This window comes from Ornithorhynchus anatinus, chromosome 1 (assembly GCF_004115215.2).
Source record: "Ornithorhynchus anatinus isolate Pmale09 chromosome 1, mOrnAna1.pri.v4, whole genome shotgun sequence".
In the NCBI taxonomy this organism is placed as follows: Eukaryota; Metazoa; Chordata; class Mammalia; order Monotremata; family Ornithorhynchidae; genus Ornithorhynchus; species Ornithorhynchus anatinus.
This window is the reverse complement of record NC_041728.1, coordinates 119145517-119166125: the sequence shown is the minus strand read 5'-3', so window position 1 is coordinate 119166125 and position 20609 is coordinate 119145517. Positions and strand designations below refer to the sequence as shown.

Sequence of the window (20609 nt, the reverse complement as noted above, 5' to 3'; positions counted from 1 at the left end):
CTGTTATAAGTCTCCAAGGAACTTGTCTTTGGGGGAACCAAATTAAACTGAAACACAAACAAGATCTTAATAATATGTAGTTTTAAAGGGGCTCCTCAAGAAGATCAGTGACAATGGGGTTTTTTTTTGTTTCTTAAGGTGGATAAGTCCAGAAGGGGGCAGACTCATACAGATAAGACTGAAGGCAGGGCATCAATGCTCTAATTTTACAAACTGCTTCACATAAAAGCTGAAATTTCAGATTGAACTTCATTAAATTTTCCCCTGAAATAGCACATCTTTGCAGATCCAATTCTTCAGCTGTCTACTCTCCCATCGATGGCTGAATTCTCCATAATCATTTGTATCCTCCTTGTTTAGAGCACTGTACTAAGCTCTTGGCAGGATACATAAGAGACTTTAGATACAATTCATGCACAAGTTTAGAATCTAGTAGGGAGATAGGCAATAAAATGAATTCAAAGTTGGGGGAAGCATCAGAATTTAAAGATAAGAGGAATGGCTAGGGAAGGGAGAAAGGAATAAGTACCCAAGTCCTTGGGTGCTGTGAAAGTGCTGAAGGTGGGGGGGGGGGATTAATCAGGTAAAATCATTCTGGAGGAGATGTGATTTCAAAATGGTTGATGATGGAGAGTGCAGGGGTTTGTGGATTTGGAGTGGGAAATTTCAGGAAGAAGGGAAGGCAATGAAAAAGTATAAATTCTTCCACTAGATCATAAGCTCCTGGAAGGCAGGGATAATGTATACCAACACTATTGAAATACTCCAAGCACTTAGTATAGTGCTCTGCAAACAGTAACCTCTCAATAAATGCAAACGATTGAATGGAAGAGATGAAAAAGGCACATTACTATTGAGAACAATAGCAGTAACAGTATTTATTTAGGCCTAACTCTCTGTGCAGAGCACTGTACCATACTTGGGGAGAAAAAACACAGGTAGAAATGAAACACAAACCCTGTCCCTCAAGGGGCTGATGATCTAAAATAATAATGGTATCTATTAAGAGCTTCTCTGTGCCAAGCATTATCCAAACACTGGGGTAGATATAAAATCATCACCTCAGGGACAGTTCCTGATCCCACATGGAGCTCACAGTCTACAGAAGAGGAAACCTAAGTAAAGAGAATTTAAGTGACTTGCCCAGGATCACACTGCAGGCAAGTGGTGGAGCCAGGATTAGAATCCAGGTCCTATGATTCTTAGGAATGTACTCTTTCCACTGGGCCACATGGCTTCTCACTAAGTAGGTTGGCTGGAGGAGAGCGAAGGGTGTGAGCTGGGAGGGAGCAGATGTGGATGTGAAATACTAGGAGACATTAGCAATGCTCAGGTTGCTTTGGGAAGCAGCAATCAAAATGGTGCTCTACTTAATCAATAGCTGTGCTCTACTTAGTCAATAGCTTTGGTCAGATAATGAATCAAGGAAGTAGAGTTGGAAATAACATGTACAATTCAGAAGAGACTGTCAGTCTTTTCAGACACATTTGTACTCAGGCTATGATCCAGAGAGGAAAGTCACACACACACACACACACACACACACACACACACACACACACACACACACACACACAATATCATCCTCTGTACTCGAAGACTGACAGTGACATTCCCCAATGGATCTAATCCTGGCTCCATACTTTTCTGCTGTGTGACCCTGGGCAAATCACTTAACTTCTCTGTTAAGTTTCTACAGTTTCTAAGTTTCTACAGGCAATTTCTACAGTTGCCTCATCTGTAGAAAGGGGATTAAGACTGTGAGCCCCATTTGGGAGGGACTGTGTCTGATCTGATTACCTGCATCTACCCCATCACATAGTACAGCGCCTTGCACGTAGTACGCGGTAAACAAATACTATGAAAAACAAACAAAAAAGACAAATTTAAAAAAAATAAAATTTAAAAATGGATAGATGTAAGATTTTTGGCACTTGACTTGTATAAATTACCCCTCATTTAAGTGTTCTTAGCTGAATTATCTCACGGGGCATTTCTGGAATAGCAAAATAGCTCTCTGTTCAGTGACACTAGGCTCCACCTCTGCTGTCTCCGAGTTGAAAATTCTCAGGCTGGGCTCTGTGGGAGGCCAGTTCCGAGAGAGCGATTGGCATTCACTACACCATCATTAATGGTACACAATGTGCACTTACTGAGTGCACAGCACTGTACTAATCGCTTTGGAGGGTACAATACAAACGACTTGGTAGACATATTCCCTGCCCATAATAAGCATAGTCTAGAGATTATGCTTGCTGAGGGTGGAGCACAATGGTTTCCAACAGGTTTAATATGCAAGTTTTAAAAGACAACGCCCAGCCTTAGCCCTTGTGTACTTTAACTGCACCCTAAGCACTCATGAACACATTTTTGTTTTATATATTTAGCTATTATTTATACATTCAATTATATGCTACTGCTTCTAGCTAAATACTTCTGGTTTTCACTATATTTCAATTATGTTTGTCTCTCCAATTATACTCTACACTCTTTGAGGGCAGGAATTGTGTGTCTCCCTACATTGTTTCTACCAAACCCTTAGTACAGTGCCTTGCACTCACTAGGCTCTAACAGATAAGAAAACCTAGGCTTGGAAGTTCAGTGACCTGACCAAGACCATACAGCTGACAAGTTGCAGAGCCAGGATTAGAATCCAGGTCCTCTGGCTCCCTGTACCCCTTCCAATGGGTCACACTGTTTCTCTTACTATTTGGATAAGGAGCGTGGTACCCTAAAAACGATTCTAAGTAAATATCCTTAGGAAAAAAAATCCTTTGGAATCAACTGTGGAGAATGGTCTAAAAATAGCTATGTGTTCCTAGTTTAAGTGCTACGAAAAGCACAGGCTTTGTTAATGCCAAGGTGCAAATAAACAACGACCGGCAGTTAAGGCAGACTTCAAACAGAAGAAATCCTAAAAAAAAATTATACTCTTTAAAGGATTTTGTTTTAAAATACAAATCAAAGCCTAAAGAGGCACTAACGCTAAGTTCACTTGTACTACACAACTGGAAACTTCTTTAGGATAATCTTCAAGGAAAAACACTGCTAAATTGTGCTTGAAAATGCACTATTTTAGGCTTCTCCTTAAATTAAGTCTTGTTTTAAAGGCTGCATCTTTTATCTGAACTCTGAGGTGAGGCTCCCTCAAAATCCTCAAATGAGAAAAAGGGATCAGGTCTAATAGTTTTCTGTTGAATTCTCCCAAGTGCTTAGCACAGGGCTTTGCACTCATAGGCACTCAAAAGATATCACCGATTGATCCACTGATTTTATTAAGTGGATACAATCTTTTTTTTAACTTAGTATTGATCGGCCAACGCAGCAAGAAAAGCTTGCCGTATTCCATGACTTAAAAACTGTGTAATTGGAGCAAGTTCTGAACCATGGCTTGAACCATGGTTCTAACTTTCCTCTCAGACGATGTACTGTTGCTGGAGAATGAAAATCATGTTTGTACTGATAAGTTGAACTTTGAGAAATGTTTTCTGTAAAGGGCTTTGTTGCAAGCACTAACTAGGAATATAAAGGATTATTTAGTCAAAATGGGAGTATCTGAGGTAATTTTTTATTTTCAAACTTGTCTCCTCCATGTTCACAAATTTTTTAACATTTTAATGTACGCTCTACCAAATACAGGCCTTGATACCTTATTCATGGATTGCATAAGAGTCTTGATGTTGGTGCCTCTCCCTCATTCTAACCTCTTTAGCTTATCAGCTGAAACATCTTTGTTCATTTCCCTCCTTTACTTAGTAAAGTTAGAACGGTGCCCCGTACCTACTAAATTTAAATCGAAATTTCATTTTACATATCAAATATATTCATGCTCCCTGCTCTACCTTCTCACATTTGCTTATGCCCACCTGCTCCCTTTAGGCCAGACAATACTCTCTCCCCACCTCTTTTCTGCAAACTCTATATAGAAAAAACATCCCCTTCAAAGAAACCCTCAGACTTACCCTATCTAAACTGGTCATTTCAATTGCTCCTCTCTAGCAGTTGCTTATAGCTTTTTTTGTGGCTTGTAGTATGCATTGTCTTACTCTCTGCCTCTATAGCTTTTGATTTCTATTTACTTAGGTTTCTATACATTTGGTTTTTCTGGCTCCCCAAATTACACTGTAAGTTCTTTCAAGACAGGGACTTGGCTTTATTCTTCCTTTGTAACAGAGCTCTTAATACAGTACTTTGCAAACAGGAGGTTCTATAAATATGGCTAACCTTTGGAACTGTAGTATAGTTTTATTAATACTAATTATAATGATAATAATGGTATTTGTTAAATGCTTATTAGATATCATGCACAGCCCCACCCAGTGGGGTAAATACAATAAATACAATCTCTTTTCCACACGGCTCACAGTTTAAGGGGATGGGAGAACAGGTATTTATTCTCCATCATACACAGCAGTACAGAGAGCTTGCATGTCACTTAGCCAAGATTAGAACGCAGCTCTCCTGACTCCAAGAGCTGTTCTTTCTGGTAGGTCACACTGTGCCTCTGTGTGACCCGAAACAAAGTTTTTAGCCTGAAAATCACTCACTTTTCTTATTAGCTAAATGGCCCATATTGCTAAACTATCTAGAAAAAGCCAAAAACTGCAGGGTTGTGTGGTTGGCATGCCTTCGCTCATGGTCACAATTAAGTCTTAATGGTACGGGACACTGAAGGCACAGGAGAATCAATCTCCTGGTACTTAGTTTGTAATGAAAAAGTTGTCAGGGCTCTCCCGAGCAATACTAGAGGGCTCAGGAATTTGTCATGAGGAGCTGGCCTGCCAGAGTTATCAACAGCCAAGCAGTGCTGGGCCTGATGCCGCCCTAGGCCTTACAGACATTAAGCTCAAGGGGTTCTCTTTCTCAGATATTTACTTTTTAAATGGACTCCAGTCACATCAACCCACACCCACCCTTAGCACTTAGATATTTATGTTCATGTCACTGGCACTCAAGTCCATATGTACACTGTACCCATATATTCGGTCATTTCATTCTGATGCATTTATGCCAGTTCTTATGTCCTAGTTCTTCCCACTTTTCCCACTCAAGAAGCAGCGTGGCCTAGTGGATAGAGCATGGACCTGGGAAACAGAAGGTCCTGCATTCTAGTCCCATCTCTGCCACTTGTCTGCTGTGTGACCTTGAACACATCATTTAACTTCTCTGTGCCTCGGTTACCTTGTCTGTAGAATGGAGATTAAGACGTTGAGCCCCATGTGGGAGATGGACTGTGTCCATGTGCTTAGCTTGTATCTATCCCAGAGCTAGGAACAGTGCCTGTCACACAGCAAGCGTGTAATGAATGCCACAATTATTATTACTACTTTTACGTATGTTTTATCTGTGTCTTCCTAATTTAGATGGTAAGCTTCTTGACAGTAGGGAATGGGGAGCTTCTTTCTATTGTACTCAAGTTCTTAGCACAATAGTTTGCATAAAGAAACTATTAATTAGTTGATATGTTTTGGGAACTTAATGCATTCTTACTTCCGCCTACACGGCCCTTCAAAATACAATACTACATATGCTGCAAATGGGAGATGAAGTCATCTAAATTCAAGGTTTTCTTCCATAATTTGAAAAATGTGTAAAGCAGTCAGTTCAGATAAACATATGCTGTAGTATTAGAATATTACCAGAGCAAACATTTATAAATGGGACCTAGCTCTCATTCCTTCCCATTATTAATGGAGAATGAAAATAATGATACAGCCTTCAAGATAAGCTGTACAAAGAATTTGTTAGTGAAAGGCTTTGCTGGAAGTGCTAACTGAAGGATATGAAGAAAGATTATTATAAGCACTTTTAAGTAGTGTTAATTTAAGACAATTCCAAGGAATATATATTCTCACTGAACTGGCCACATGGCATCAGTACTTGGATCAAAAAGGCAACTGAGTCTTGGGAAAATGAGTCACTATTATAGTAACGTGAACATACATATAGAAAAACATAAACATCTTCCCTCTCCCACTAGCATTAATGTTAATCAGGCAGGCAGCCTCAGTTTGACAGGGAGGGCACAATAATGCAATCACCAAAAAGGTCACATCACCAATTCAACCAAAGTTATGACAAACCATTTATTAGCCAAACTATTCCAATATTCCGGCAGATGAAACACTGATTGATACAACTTACTTATATTAATGTCCGTCTCTCCCCATCTAGACTATAAACTCATTATAGGCAGGGAATGTGCCTACTATTTCTGTTGTACTGTAGTCTCCCAAGCACTTAGTACAGTGCTCTGAACATAATAAGTGCTCAATAAGAATCACTGATTGACTGATTGTGTCCATCCTCTGGAATAAGAGACATCTATAGTACTACTTGTCTCATTTGTTAATCTCTATTTGTTAAGGTTAAAATGAACTGCTAGTGAAGGCATTGACAAATGAAATGTCACTAATTATTTTTTAGATATTTTAACTTGAATTTGCTGCTCCCTTACAGACAATATAACCAGCAATAACACTGTTTTAACGAAGGCATCATTCCCATTCGATACTTACTGCCATATTGCCACTGTCACTGCTTGCAATCTCAGCTGCCTTCTCAATAATCTGCAAAAACAAAATTTAAAATTCCATTTCTGGGAGGCTCACTTATTAATTCAGGCAATATGATCATCAGCAATTATTATCAATGATTATAAGTTGTACTGTACTCTCCTAATGGCTTAGTACAGTGCTTTGCACACAGTAAGCACTCAAATTCCATTGATTGATATACACTTTCCTTAGATTCTGGATCAGTGATTCATCTACATTACTTTATGCAAATGCTGTATGTGAAAAAAGGCTGTTGACAATTTTAAAAAAGTATAAGGTATTAAGCAAATGTGTCATAGTTCTTCAAAAAAATCAATTCCATATTATTGAGTTCAGATTTAATTATTTAAAGAGGAAGTATACTGTTAAAAGTTCCTCAATCCCCCCAACTACAATACTTCAGACAGGAAATTTAGATTAAGCTTGTTTTGGGCAGGACCTTGTCTACCAACTCTGTTATACTGTACTCTCCTGAGTGCTTAGTAAATTGCTCTGCACACAGTAAGTTTTCAGGAAATATGACTGATTATTCTAATAATACAGGAAATGAATTTTCTCATTCCCACAGCTTCTCCATTGACTTGGGACCTACTAAGGACATGATGGTTAGCATTCCATTATCTAGAAAGACTCTGAAATACTGAGCGTATATTGGACATTACATTGTATTTTGCATCTTCCCTGCACAAATCCTTAACATAAAGTCCTTTTTAGGAAGAGGGCAGATTTGAACTTCACCATTATAACAAAAGATAAGGTGTGTTTAGGTAAACTAAACCTTTTCATCCCAAGACAATGGCTGGGTCTCCCTGAAACCCAAAGTTTTTTTTTTTATAAGTATGTGGGCCCAAATCTACATGCAAATAATAAGACAAACAATAAAGCATACAAACAATGAGACACACAGATTTGAAGTGCCAAACGAATGTTGTATGGATCAATCAAAATATTTTTTTGTTACCAGGCACTACTAATCTGGCCTCAGAGTCTATTCCTAGGAATCTTGGTATTACTACGCATCTTTGCACAATTTGATTGCTGCCATGGGGGTGAAAGAGAGCTGCATAAGCATTAACAGCCTGACAGGTCGGTGAATAAGGCTGGCAGCACACCCAAGCAACAGTTGCCAAGCTGCATATCAGATGGATTTCTGAGACAATCAGAGGTCCAAACTAAGCGACAATCTAAAAGGAATAAAAAATTACCCCTATATGCAAGGAGACCGCCTGATTTTAAGTATCCTTATTTGCTGAATTGCAAAAAAGTATCATAATTATCCCATCAGTCTGCTAAAGAGGCAGATTTCAATAGAACCATCAAGTAAAGATGGATTTAAAATATTCAAAACATTAGGTTTGTCTTGTCTAAAGTCAGCCAAGAATAAACTGCTTTTAAACAAGAAGCAGCCTGAACTAGTAGAGAATGGGCCTGGGAGTCTGGAAGACTTGGGTTCTAATTCCAGTTCCGTCACTTTTCTGCTGTATGATGCAGGGCAAGTCACTTAACTTCTCTCGGTCTCAGATATAATAATGTTGGTATTTTTGTTAAGCGCTTACTATGTGCAGAGCACTGTTCTAAGCGCTGGGGTAGACACAGGGGAATCAGGTCGTGGGGCTCACAGTCTTAATCCCCATTTTACAGATGAGGTAACTGAGGCTCAGAGAAGTTAAGTGACTTGCCCACAGTCACACAGCTGACAAGTGGCAGAGCCGGGATTCGAACCCATGACCTCTGATTCCAAAGCCCGTGCTCTTTTCACTGAGCCACGAGATATCTCATCTGAAAAATGGGGATTAAGACCGAGCCCCATCTGGGACATGGACTGTGTCCAACCTGATTAGCTTATGTCTATTTCAGTACTAGTACAGTGTCTAGCACATAGGAAGCACTTAAATACCATAAAAAAATGATGAGGGTGATAATGGTATTTGTTAAGCGCTTTCTATGTACTAAGCATTTTACTAAGTGCTGGGATAGCCATAAGATAATCAGGTTGGACACATTCCATGTCCCGGATAGAGATGGGGAAAGACCAGGTATTTTACCCCCATTTTACAGATGAGAAAACTGAGGCATGGTGACATTAAGTGACTTGCTGCTGCTTCTCTAATACATCTTACGTACTATCAGCTAAGGTAACTTGGTTTATCTGTTATATCACTGATAAACAGCTGTTTTAAAAAATAATCCATAGGCACATCTGCAAAAGCAAAGTCCTATTTCAATGAATTTACACATTCTAAACTGAAAACAAAAGTGAACAGAATCGAAGATTAACTTTAAAAATTAGTCCTGAGGCTAAGAATTTCTTACAAACTGTAATTGGTAGAGAACGAAGGTTTACATTGAAGCAAGCTCTGAATAAATATAACTCAAGATTCCTTTCCTAATCAGCCAGGCATACTCACTTCAGTTTTGCTTCAGTACATAAATGGTTGCAAGTTTTTTGGTTTTTTGTTTTTTTAAAAAAAGGTCACTCCCCATGCTCCCTAAACTCAGCAATCCAGGTAACAGTTTGGTCAAAAAGGAGTTGCATTTTTCAGTATACAATTATGCCAATCAAATAAACATTTCAAGAGTGAGTTCTAGGAGCCCAGACACTATTCATATTAGTGTCCGTCTCCCCCACTAGACTGTGAGCTTTTGTGGGTAGGGAACGTGTCTGTTAATAATTGTTAAATTGTACTTTCCCAAGGGCTGAGTATAGTGTTCTGTACACAGTAAGGGCTCAATAAATGATGGATTGATTGATTTAGCTTGAAGTCTCTTTCCTTATGCATGTGAACTCCTTCAGGGCAGAGGCTTTTGTCCTGCATTCTGAACAGCACTTAGCAAAGTGGTCATTGAGCTCAGTGTTCAAAAAAGTTTAATTACATTCAAGGTGAAAGGTAGAGGTGAAAAAGGTTACCACTATTTATTTACTTATTATATTACCATTTGCACTAACTTTTAAGTAGACACTTTACCTTATCAAAGGGAGGGTAGTAATATGGTTGCCTTTTATTTTCTGGGAATTTAATATGTAGCGCTGTTGCATTTTCAGTATACGGATTTGTTTGAACTGTTCCCATTGGATTCAACATTTCTTCAAGTTCATCTAAAATATGAAAATAGGCTTTTAATTCTATTTGAAGATAGCATTTCATAAATGAAAAAACTTGCCGCAATAAAGGCACAATGTTTTGGATCATGCAGGAAGACAGCTAGATGAGCTAGTTGGCTTCTGCACTGATGCAAATCTTCCCTCTACTTATAATCATTCCATTCCTACATTAATCTGATTTTATCTCCTCTTCTAGCCTAACCATTAAAGTGTAGAAATCGATCAAACTGAAAACTACATGTATTCAGTCTCTGCCCAGAGTCAGCTCTTTCCAATTGGCTGGAAAGCTTGCAAAGCAATATAAAATATGAGGAACTACAGTAGAACGGGGAGTAAATCCAAGTACACAGCACTTTAACCGACCTTTCTACCCAAAGAAGAGTGGCTGAGGAACAGGGCTCAAATGCTAGAGGAGATCGGGTGACTGAATACAGTAGGCCAGACTTCACCTTCAGTAGTACCTTGGCATGAGCAGGGGATTGGTTAGACAAACAGCTGACAGTGAGGTAAAACCCCATACATCACCAGCATATGTCACCCACTGCGCTTGGAGCGCTGAGTGTTTAGTGCTCTAAAACTCACAACCGTTCAGATTTCCTAAAGGAGGAAGTAACAAGCTGCCAGCCAAATACTGAAGAAATGGGGCGTTGGAGGCTGGTACATTGCTGGGCCAATCCTGAATAGGCAAACTATAAACAAAAAAACCACTAATGCCAAGGTACTGCTGTCATTTCTTCCCAGTTTAAGGAAATTGTTTAAGAAAACGGAACTTTCAGCGAGGATCACATTGCCACTTCCCTCACTTTCTGCACATGGACCATATACCAACCATTTCCTCCAACCTCCATAAACGAGACAGAAGAGATTAAATGCAAGGTGGGAAACTGATGCAAACTCTCTTCCTTTTGGCATTTCTGCTAACTGATCCTCCTCCATAGGGAGGAGGGAACAGGCTTCTATCATGACCCTTGGATCTCCTTTCCACTTTATTAAAAAGTCCCTCCCTTAGAGAAGTTGCCTCTTTAAAGCATGAATAGAGAGCAGCTTTGAAACAGTGAGCCAGAAGAGATTTTCCTTTCTGAATAGTTGGCCAAGTAAAACCTTTCTGAAGCCGTTAAGAATAATACATTTTAAAACAGCAACAACATTACAGAAATATGGATTGTGTCCTAAAAAATGGATTTCAAAAGTTGTGTTACAGTACAGAAAACTTTTTGATACCATATGCAATTTCTAAAATAAAAATATTTCCCCAAATCCAAGACTTGGACTGAATTATTAAAGAAATAAAATATGGCAAATTAGCAAACATCTGAATATAGAAACTGGGTACATCATTAAAAAAAATCCTCCACTGTATTCAAAAGCATCCAATCAGGAACTATTCAATTAATGAGCAGAGTTCCTTGTTTCTCTATTGGAACTGAGATAATGACAAGTGTCAGTTTCAGAACCATTAAATATTCCATTAACTCAAATTACTGCTATTCTTGAGTCTCAGGGGTACAGCCTGATCAACTGAGAGTTCCAGAATGAGGTTAAAGCTTACCAGGAAATGATGACCAGCTGTGCAGTATGATGTCTCCAGTTTTCAACTGTCCTTTAAAATCAAATACCATGGTATTCACCCATGCGACAGGGTAGTGCTGAGGAGGAAAGACACGTAACTGTTTCAAATGAGCTAAATATAGACTTGACATTTGAAAATGCCATATCACCCCAAGTTGGCAGAGAAGGAGAGGTTGTGAGAGGGAAGTTAAGTGATTTTTAACTAGACCTAATTAAATAACATTTCCCCATACTCCAATTTTGAAATGTCCTTAATGAGAAGAGGTAAATTTGAAACATTACGAGTGCTCAAATCCTGCTGTAAGATGGGATACAGCAATGGAATGGTACTGCAAAGTATAAATTACACATTTGCAGTCTATTGAATGGGAACAAAAAAGTCAAAATATTTGAAATATTCTGATCAAACTATGAGAGAGGGAGAGTAGACAGAATGATGATGAAATTCAAAGGGAAATTAAAATATTCTGAAGTGTGATAAACACAATAGCATAAATACCTTTTCACTTCCAGCTAAGTGAATAGGAACAAAATCAAGTTAACCAAGTTTAGTTTACCATACTCTTAATGTCAGAAGATAAAAAATGGCATAAAAAATATAAAAAGGCTTAATACTTATGGGTTTTGTGATATTGATATTCAATTTAAACCTGCTCTGGCACGGCGTGTAAGACTAATAAGTTTGCATGCCCAGTGTCTATATTTTATAGTTCAAAAAAGCGCTTTTCCTGGCAGAGTCCTTCAGGACTGTTAGGGAGTCTCCTGTCGAAACCAGACTGGAGATTCTGCCCATTTAGATACTTGATGGTACTAGTTTGGGAGGTACCTCTCGCACTCTGTGGGTGATGTTCCTCCTAAGAGGTTAGTACAGTAAGTACACTTAGTACATTGCTTTGCACACAGTAAGTGCTCAATAAATAGGATGGAATGAATGAGTGAGTGGAACAAGGGGGCAGGCAAAGACACCGCATATTGCTAAATGCATATCTGAATTTTATATACACTTACATTTATTTATATTAATGTCTGTCTCTCCCTCTAGACTGTAAACTCACTGTGGGCACAGAATATGTCTGTTTATTGTTATTCTGAACTCTCCCAAGCACTTAGTGCAGTGCTCTGCACACAATAAGTGTTCAATACAACTGGATGAACGCATGAACATACGAGACCCAGTTGAGGCCGACGCAACCCCAAACAAGTTCTGATTCTGTGTCACGGTGCTATGTGTTAGTAGTAGTTTGGTTGCCAAGGCATTTGCCTCAGTAGGGGCCGTGGTTGTCACTGCTCATTGTTAGTGATTTCCAGGATTCCATGCTGGGAGCCTAAGGGATTTCTTGCTCAGAAACCTTTACCATTGGTGATGCAGTCCCAGGAGAGGTTCTCTTACTTCGAGCTGTGCCCCTGGCCACAGAATGGGCTATGGGTGAGATTTTGATTCTATTCATCATGATTATGTTGTCTTGGTTTTGATTGTCTGTCTGCCCCGATTAGACTGTAAGCCCGTTAAAGGGCAGGAACTGTCTCTATCTGTTGCCGACTTGTTCATTCCAAGCGCTTAATACAGTGCTCTGCACATAGTAAGCGCTCAATAAATACTATTGGATGAATGAATGAATGACTTTGGACATATGGCAGAGGAGGATAGAGGGCAGACATTCAGGATAATATTAGAGGAGTGAAGTAACAAGACAGTGAAAAGTTTTTCTATTAGTTATCACTTTTTTTAAATACTGCTTCATTTTGTCGATTGAACTCTCAGAATCTCAACAGGAAGCCAAAGAGGGGTTGGTTTTCCTTAGTGGAAGAAGACACGCATAAATGATGGAGAAACATAAAATTCACATTTTATGTTTGACAAGGGAAAAGAGGGGGAAAAAAAATCACTACCACTTTTCCAGCTTTTCTGATGGTCTGATACTTGGAGGGATTAATCGCCTTGGTCGACTTTTTGGTTTTCGCTTTATCCATCACAGCGTAAACAGCAAAGCACAACCGAGCCATTCTTGGCAAATCGCAGATGTTGATATCAAATTCCAGTGTTTCGCTCCAAACGTGATCATTTCTCCCAGCTATCTCTGAGCTTACTACAGGCTTACAAAGGAGCTCAGTTCCATGAAAGAGGCCAGCCCTGACATGGACCTGCCATGCACACAAAATGAGGAAAAACAGACATTCAAGTAAGAGCAATATGAGACTTTGTTTCAGAATGAATACAGAAAATAATACTTCATAATATCAACACTGAAACCAGTGATGGGGCACAGGCCTGTGATAACTTCTAATTCTGATGACAGGAGATGTAACATATTTAAGATACTAATAATGCTGGTAATTGTGGTATTTAATAAGTGCTTACTATCAAGCAATCAATCACTAAATCAATGGAATTTATTAAGCATTTACTGATAGTCACATCAAATACAGTACCTGTCCTATAAGAGGTTCAGAGTCTGGGGGTGGGGGGAGCAGGGGAGGGAAAAGACATTTATTTAATCCCCATTTTACAGATAAGGAAACAGACACAAACAAATTAAGTGACTTGCCCAAGGTACCAGGTGCTGGAGCTGGGATTAGAACCAGGTATACTGACTCCCAGGCCTGTGCTCTTTCAACTAGGCTGTGCTGTTTCTCGAAGGTACCATGGGAAAATAAATCAAATTAACATTTTAATGATAGCAATTAAAAAACTCTTTTTTCCCTTTATATATTTGTCCTTCAGAATCAAACATTTAGTCTACTACAGAAAAGGGGATAAATAAGGACTTCTTTTTCTGATTCTATCCCCTCTAGACTTTAAGATCCCTGCAGGCAGGGAACTGAGTAAATAATAAATACAATTAGTTGACTGATTACTCAATCAATAGTACTTGAGTACTACGATAACCCCTTGGGAGATGACAAGACGATTAGTGGACACAATTAAATTATTTTGATATGGTTGATGTTTACTGGCAAAAACATCATTTAGTCTAAATAAAGAAAGTAAAATGAGCAGATGGGATCTAATCTTGACTCCTTTTTAAGACTAATCCACCTGGCCTGAATCTGACCAGTGATTCCACTCTTGACACATGCCAGACAGAAGATGTCAAGTGTGAACTGGCTCTTGGAGAACAGGGTCCATTTAGTCCCCAAACATTAGGTTGGTTCTGGGAGTTCTGAGCTTCCACGGATTCTTATGAATTTTTTCCGACTTCCGCTGTGGGCAGGGAATGTGTCTGTTATACTACTGGTATCCTACACTCTCCCAAGTGCTTAGTACACTGCTCTGTACACAGTAAGTGATCAATAAACATGACTATTATATCTCTATTTTTGATTATTATTATTATCAAGTGCCGTCGAGTTGTTTCTGATTCATAGGAATTCTATGGAAATATTTTCTCCAGAATGTCCTATCTTCCGCCATAATCAGTAACCTTGCTAGAAGCTGGTAAAAGCACAAACCCGATAGTGTTGTCATTACTCAAATGCCTTGTGAGGAAAAATGAAAAAAAGGTGAAATAAAAAATACAAAAAGAACTCGGTGCATATGGTATACGATATTAAGACTTGGCCCTCATTTTATTTAAAGGTTTACTCATGTCTGGTTATTTAAAAAGGGATCTGCAAGTACTGAAATGAAAATAAAGGTGAATGAATTACACAATTTTAAAGACCTAAAGAAATCATTAAAAATTGTGATCTGAAACTTACAGCTTCTTTCTTTTTTTAATAAAAATGGTATTTGTTAAGTGCTTACTATGTGCCAGGCACTGTATAAAGCAATGGGATAGATACATGCTTCATTCTAGAAATCATTTCATATAGTTTGTTGTAAGCTCAAATGTGAAAATATTTTTTTAGGGATTGGTTGCTAGCAACAAATCCTCAAAGGAGAGTATAGTCAATACCTTAGAGTGTCAAACCTCAACAGCCAGGCAAACTACAAATCTTGGGAAAAAAAACCCAAAAACCCAAAATACTCTAGCATTATTGACTGATATGATGTATCTTTAGTTAGGGTGTTTTGGGGTTTTTCCCCCTAATAGAAAGATAACTAGCAAATGTTTGCTATAAAAACAATATTGCACTCAAGACTTCTATAACCCAAGGGTTCCGCTTCTGACAAACTCCACTTTAAGGAAAACTTGGGTGTGCCTTGATGCACACAACTGTGTTCCTACATTTAACCATTTCTTCCAACACTGCACTGCACTGCATCCAGAGCTCTCAGAAGACTCTAATTCCCTAAAAGCACAAAATAAAGGCCTTAATGAACATAATAATTTAGTGTTTTCTTCAAAATGTGTATTCAATCCCCATGTTATGAAGGAATGGGGTATCATTTCCTGGCCAATATAGCCTCCTTTAAATATAATTTGCATCTTGTGCAGAACAAAAAGTAATATTTTCGTAATCCATTAGGATATGGTTCCAATATTAATGAATAAAAACATCTCAGGTTAACATCTCAAATCTGTGCCCTGAAATACAGAACTCAGTTTTAAATAACTAGTCATCAGTACATGAGGAAATAATTTGCTGTATTTCTCTCTCAACAGAACCTACTTACATTAGAAGGAAAAATGATACTAAATGGGTCAGATAGTCCAGCTAACAAGGCAAACAAATAAACATGTAATAAGAATCAATCAATTCTCAAATCTGATTTTTCTCCCTACTGGATGGAGTCCATTAACTTAGCCTCTTTAATTTCTAGTCTGACCATCTAATTTTAACCCAGTCTGAAGATGAGGAAATGGGACGATCATTTCTCTTAAACTGAAACTAATATACACCACTATAGATGGAGCGTCCAACCTTCGATGAATCCCATATGCACTATGGAGCTTTCTTAAATTGATTCCATTACACTAGCCTGCATTTCTCTAACACTTCCCAAAAGATCATCCGAAGAATAGCAAGGACTGTTCCCATAGAATGGAATTCATATTATGACACACATGAAGAAATCAATTTAAAAGTTTTTCATCCTGCTCAAGTCAAAACTGAAAAGTCAAGAGATTGACTTCCACTTCTACACTGATTCATGGTAAATGAGACGAGGACAACATGACCTAAACCCTTCTTTCCAGGAAATAAATACATAAATAAGGCACTATAACATAAAACTTTCCTCCTGCTGGTAGATATGCAGTAAATCAAACTGCACTCCCAGGGAAAACTCTGGTTCCAGAGACACTGTCAAAATATCTCTATGTGCCTGACTTTTTAAGAAATAAGAGAAATCTAATATATGTCTCACTTTGTGAGATTAACCTATTTCCTTCACTCAAGATGCCTTGTTCAAATGCACAAAGAAAGAATATAGTTTACTTTAAAGATTAAGGGAAGAGAACAATTATTAAGCGAAGTCTGGTCTAATGGAAAGAGTATGATCTGGGAGTCAGGACCCATAGCACCATAACTTACCTGCTGTGTGACCTTGGGTAAATCACTTCACTTCTCTTTTCCTCAGTTTCCTCATCTGTAAAAAGGGGGCTAAATACTTAGCATCCTTTTCTTCTTAGAATGAGCCCCATTAGAGACAGGGACTATGTCCAATCTGGTTTTGTAGTAGCTAGCCTAGCACTTAAATACCACAATTATGACTATTTTTATTATGGATGGATTGACGGACTGACAACCCAAAGACACAGATTTCTAGTCTTGCCTTTGCCACAGTTAACTGTATCATCTGAATTCTTTCAGTGATATACCGCAGTGCTTTTCAGTTTGTGGATCTTGTATTATCTGGCCTATAAACCACTATTTGTTTTTCTAAGAAGGATAGGAGATAGCCTGCTAAATTACTTATTTGCTTTAGATACTGATGGACCTCAGTGTAAAGGATCTGTTTACTGTTAAAAATTGCTATATTCCTGGAACTCTTTCCATTCCCAACACTGGGTTTCCCTACTGAGAATGTGAAGGAGGGAGTCTGCAATGACTTTCTCTGGTGGTATGGAATATAAGTGATACCCTCCGAAAAAGCAAAGCACTTCTTCGCAGAAATATATGCAATATAATCCTCTGGAATGCTGTGAGGATGAAGAAAGGGGTGGTTAAGAACTTAAGAAAAGCATTATAGAACTATAACTAGTGGTAAAAATGAACATTTTTCCCTCAGGGAACATTGGCCCTATTAAAATTCAGTCTTTTGTATGCAAATTATTTAACAATATACAGATGGATTCTCAAGCTCCTGTAGCTACATTCCCACACATCCACACATCTATTATAAGACACTCTCCACACTGAAACACTCAGAGAGATTTCTTGGCTGGTAAAGCAGTGTCCAATTTTCTCAGAAAAATGAAGGCATCAAAGTGCTTACTGTGTATCAAGTACTAGTCTAACTCTAAGCAAAGGGGTAGATAGAAGTAAATCAGGCCAGGTACAGTCCCTGTCCCACACAGGGCTGACAGTAAAGAAGAAGGAAAAACAGGTATTAAATCCCCATGCTACAGCTGAGGAAACTGAGGCACAGAGTTATTAAGTGCCTTGCCCAAGGTCACCCAGCAGGTAAGTGACAGAGGCAAGATTAGAATCCAAGTCCTCTGACTCCCAGGCCCGTGCTCTATCTACTTGGCTGTGCTGCTTCTCACGAGTTGTGGAAACTGTCAATTCCTACCCAAGGAAACAAAGCTAAGAGGTCTATGGGAAGGGGAAAAGGAGCAGGAACGAGCACTTGGTGTTGTCAATTCAGAAGGGAATTCACTCCTTGTCACTCTCTGTGTCCTTTGTTCCTTCCTTCAATAGCTCCAGTTCAGAAGACTATGTTTCTGACCATGGTTGCCAACTGTCTATGAGTTCATGGATGTCCTGTGAAAATGAACTAAAATTGCACATGCCTGTACACCCGTAAAAAAAAGTATCTGTGTCTGAGAAAGGGGAGGCTGCCCTCCCAGGGTCACGGCAGGTGGAATCCCAGGACCGTCACCATTCCCGCCTCATCCCAAGTGGCAGATGCCCGAGGCCTTGCTACAGTCTGTTGTGAGTCTGACTGGCTGCTCCCATGTGAACAGCCGTTGCCTCTCGCCCACCTGCTCTATGCTGCTCATGATCTGTCAGCAAACATGTTTGAGAATCAGTAATCTGAATTTGTACTGTACAAAAATTATTTTCAGCAGTTGGCATCCCTGTTTACTTTTCAAAAGCCGCAGTTTGATCTCAAAGCCAAAGTTTCTTTTCCCTTTTGCCACAGATGAGTCTTGAAAACCCACTGTAACTCTCATTTCCAAATCTCAATTTTTGATTGTAATTCAAGTAAACACTTTTGGTTTTAATGATGGTAAAAAAGATTTTCAAGATCCTTTTGAAATTTCACCTCTTCCAGGAAGCCTTGCCCCAATTAATTTTACTTTTTCAAATGTTGCAACATCATCAAGCATTTTAGCTCCAAGCTCACACTTTTTTTTTAATGGCACTTGTTAAGCCTATTATGTGCCAGGCACTGTTTGAAGCACTTATATTCAAGCTAATCAAGTTCATGTGCCATAAGGCGCTCTTAGCCTTAATCCCCATTTTACAAATCAAGTAACTTAAGGCACAGAGAAGTTAAGTGACTTGCCCAAGATTACACAGCACACAGGTGGCGGAACCGGGATAAGAATCCAGGTCCTGCTGACTTCCAGCCTTTGCTCAATCCACTAAGCCATGCTACTGCTTTTGCACTTACAGCTTCCTTTTCTACATGTGGAATAAGATATTCTGTTTAAGTTCTTATTTCTGATGTTTGTAAGTGGCTATGTATCCCTTGTCGCCATTCCATAGTGAAGTCTCCTACATCTATTGTACACTTCCACAGTTTAGTGCAGTATTCCACTCATGGTAGAAGCTCTCGTCTGCTTGTCTGCCCTCAATTTTTTATGTAATGAATCAGTGGTACTTATTGGCCGCTTATCATGTGCCGAGCACTGTACAAGGTGGTTGGGAGAATATCTAAGAGTTGGTAAACACATTCCCTGGCCACAAGGAGATGAGAGTTTAAGGGGGAGACAGATACTGAAATAAATTGTGGACCTAGATATAAGAGTCATGAGTGGGGTGATTTCATGGGTAAAGATAACAAGGGTAGAGATCCAAGTATATAGGTGATACAGAAGGGAAAGGGAGTAGGGGAAAAGACGGTTTTATTGGGAAAGGCCTTTTGGATGAGATTGATTTTAATAACGCTTTGAAGGTGGGAAGAGTGGTAGTCTATTATATTTGATGGGGGAGGCAGTTCCAGGCCAAAAGGAGGACGTGGGAAAAGGGTTGGTGGAAAGACAGACGAGACACAGGGAGCAGGTTGGTGTTAGAGGAACGAAGTGTGCAGAGTGGGTTGTAGTAGGAAATCAGGGAGGTAGGTAGGAGGGGGCAAGGTGACAGAATGCTTTAAAGCCAATGGAAAGTAATTTCTAGTCGAGGTCCTGGGATTCCACTAGACTAGTCTAGTCTAGTCTAGTCGAGGGGAGGTGGACAGGCAACCACTGGAGGTTCTTGAGGAGGGGTGAGACCAGGATTTAATTTTTTTTTATTTAAAAAATGACCTGAGTGGCAAAGTGAAGAACTGGAGTAGGGAAAGCAGGAGGCAGGAAAATCAAAAAAGAACTTGATGCAGCAATCAAGGCAGAATCTGATAAATGCTCAGATTAGTGCAGTAGCATTTAGGATCAAGAGGCAAGGACAGATTTTAGGAATGTAGTGAAGGTAAAACCAATATGATTTGATGAAAGATTGAACATGTGGACTGAGAGAGGTGAGACAAAGACAATGCCAAGGTTAAGAGCTTGAGAGATAGAAAAGATAGTGGTGTTTCCTACTGGAAAGGGAAAGATAAGGGGAGGTCAGGGTTTTGCGTGGGAAGATGAGAAGTTTGGTTTCGGGCATGTTTCATTTCAGGTGTCTTTGGAAGCCACATTTTGTAGCTTTGTAGCTTAACTCGATTCTGTGACACTTTAACATGGCCTTGACACTGATTCAATTAAGGTTGTGAAATTCAGAGATGTCAGTGGGAGTTGGACTCACGTGAAAGAGATGCAGATAAGGAATCCAAACTTGAGAGAAATAAAAGCAAAAGTCCATTTCATAAATACAGCCAACCTCACTTCACGACATGCTCAACTTCCACAGGACCCCTCTTGCAAATTAGCTACTGATAGCATGGAAAGATTCGGTCACCTGGCATCCAGATCATAAGAAAAGGAATGGAAATAGCAGAGATCACAGCGGCAAACACCCTGCTTGTGTCCATGCAAGACCCTGGTTGTTTTTGGCAAAGGAGTTCCTGAATATAGCATCATGCCCATAACACTGCTGGCTAACTGAATTGCTTTCTTGGACTGTAATGTAACTATTCACTTAACTGTCTGCCAAACAAAATAGGGAAAATGCATGCTCTACACTTTCAG

The 20609-nt window shown here is 39.2% G+C and overlaps 1 protein-coding gene across 2 annotated transcripts in view; it reads right to left on the bottom strand.

Annotated features, from left to right (window-relative positions):
• Positions 1-20609, bottom strand: part of PIK3CB (phosphatidylinositol-4,5-bisphosphate 3-kinase catalytic subunit beta) — a 198494-nt gene that overhangs the window by 47125 nt on the left and 130760 nt on the right. For both annotated transcript variants that reach the window (XM_029067136.2, XM_029067146.1), the window contains 4 exons: positions 13120-13371; positions 11210-11306; positions 9524-9654; positions 6519-6569 (listed from right to left, as the gene is read on the bottom strand). In XM_029067136.2, coding sequence (XP_028922969.1) covers positions 6519-6569; positions 9524-9654; positions 11210-11306; positions 13120-13371 — 531 coding nt within the window. The remainder of the gene's footprint in view (positions 1-6518; positions 6570-9523; positions 9655-11209; positions 11307-13119; positions 13372-20609) is intronic.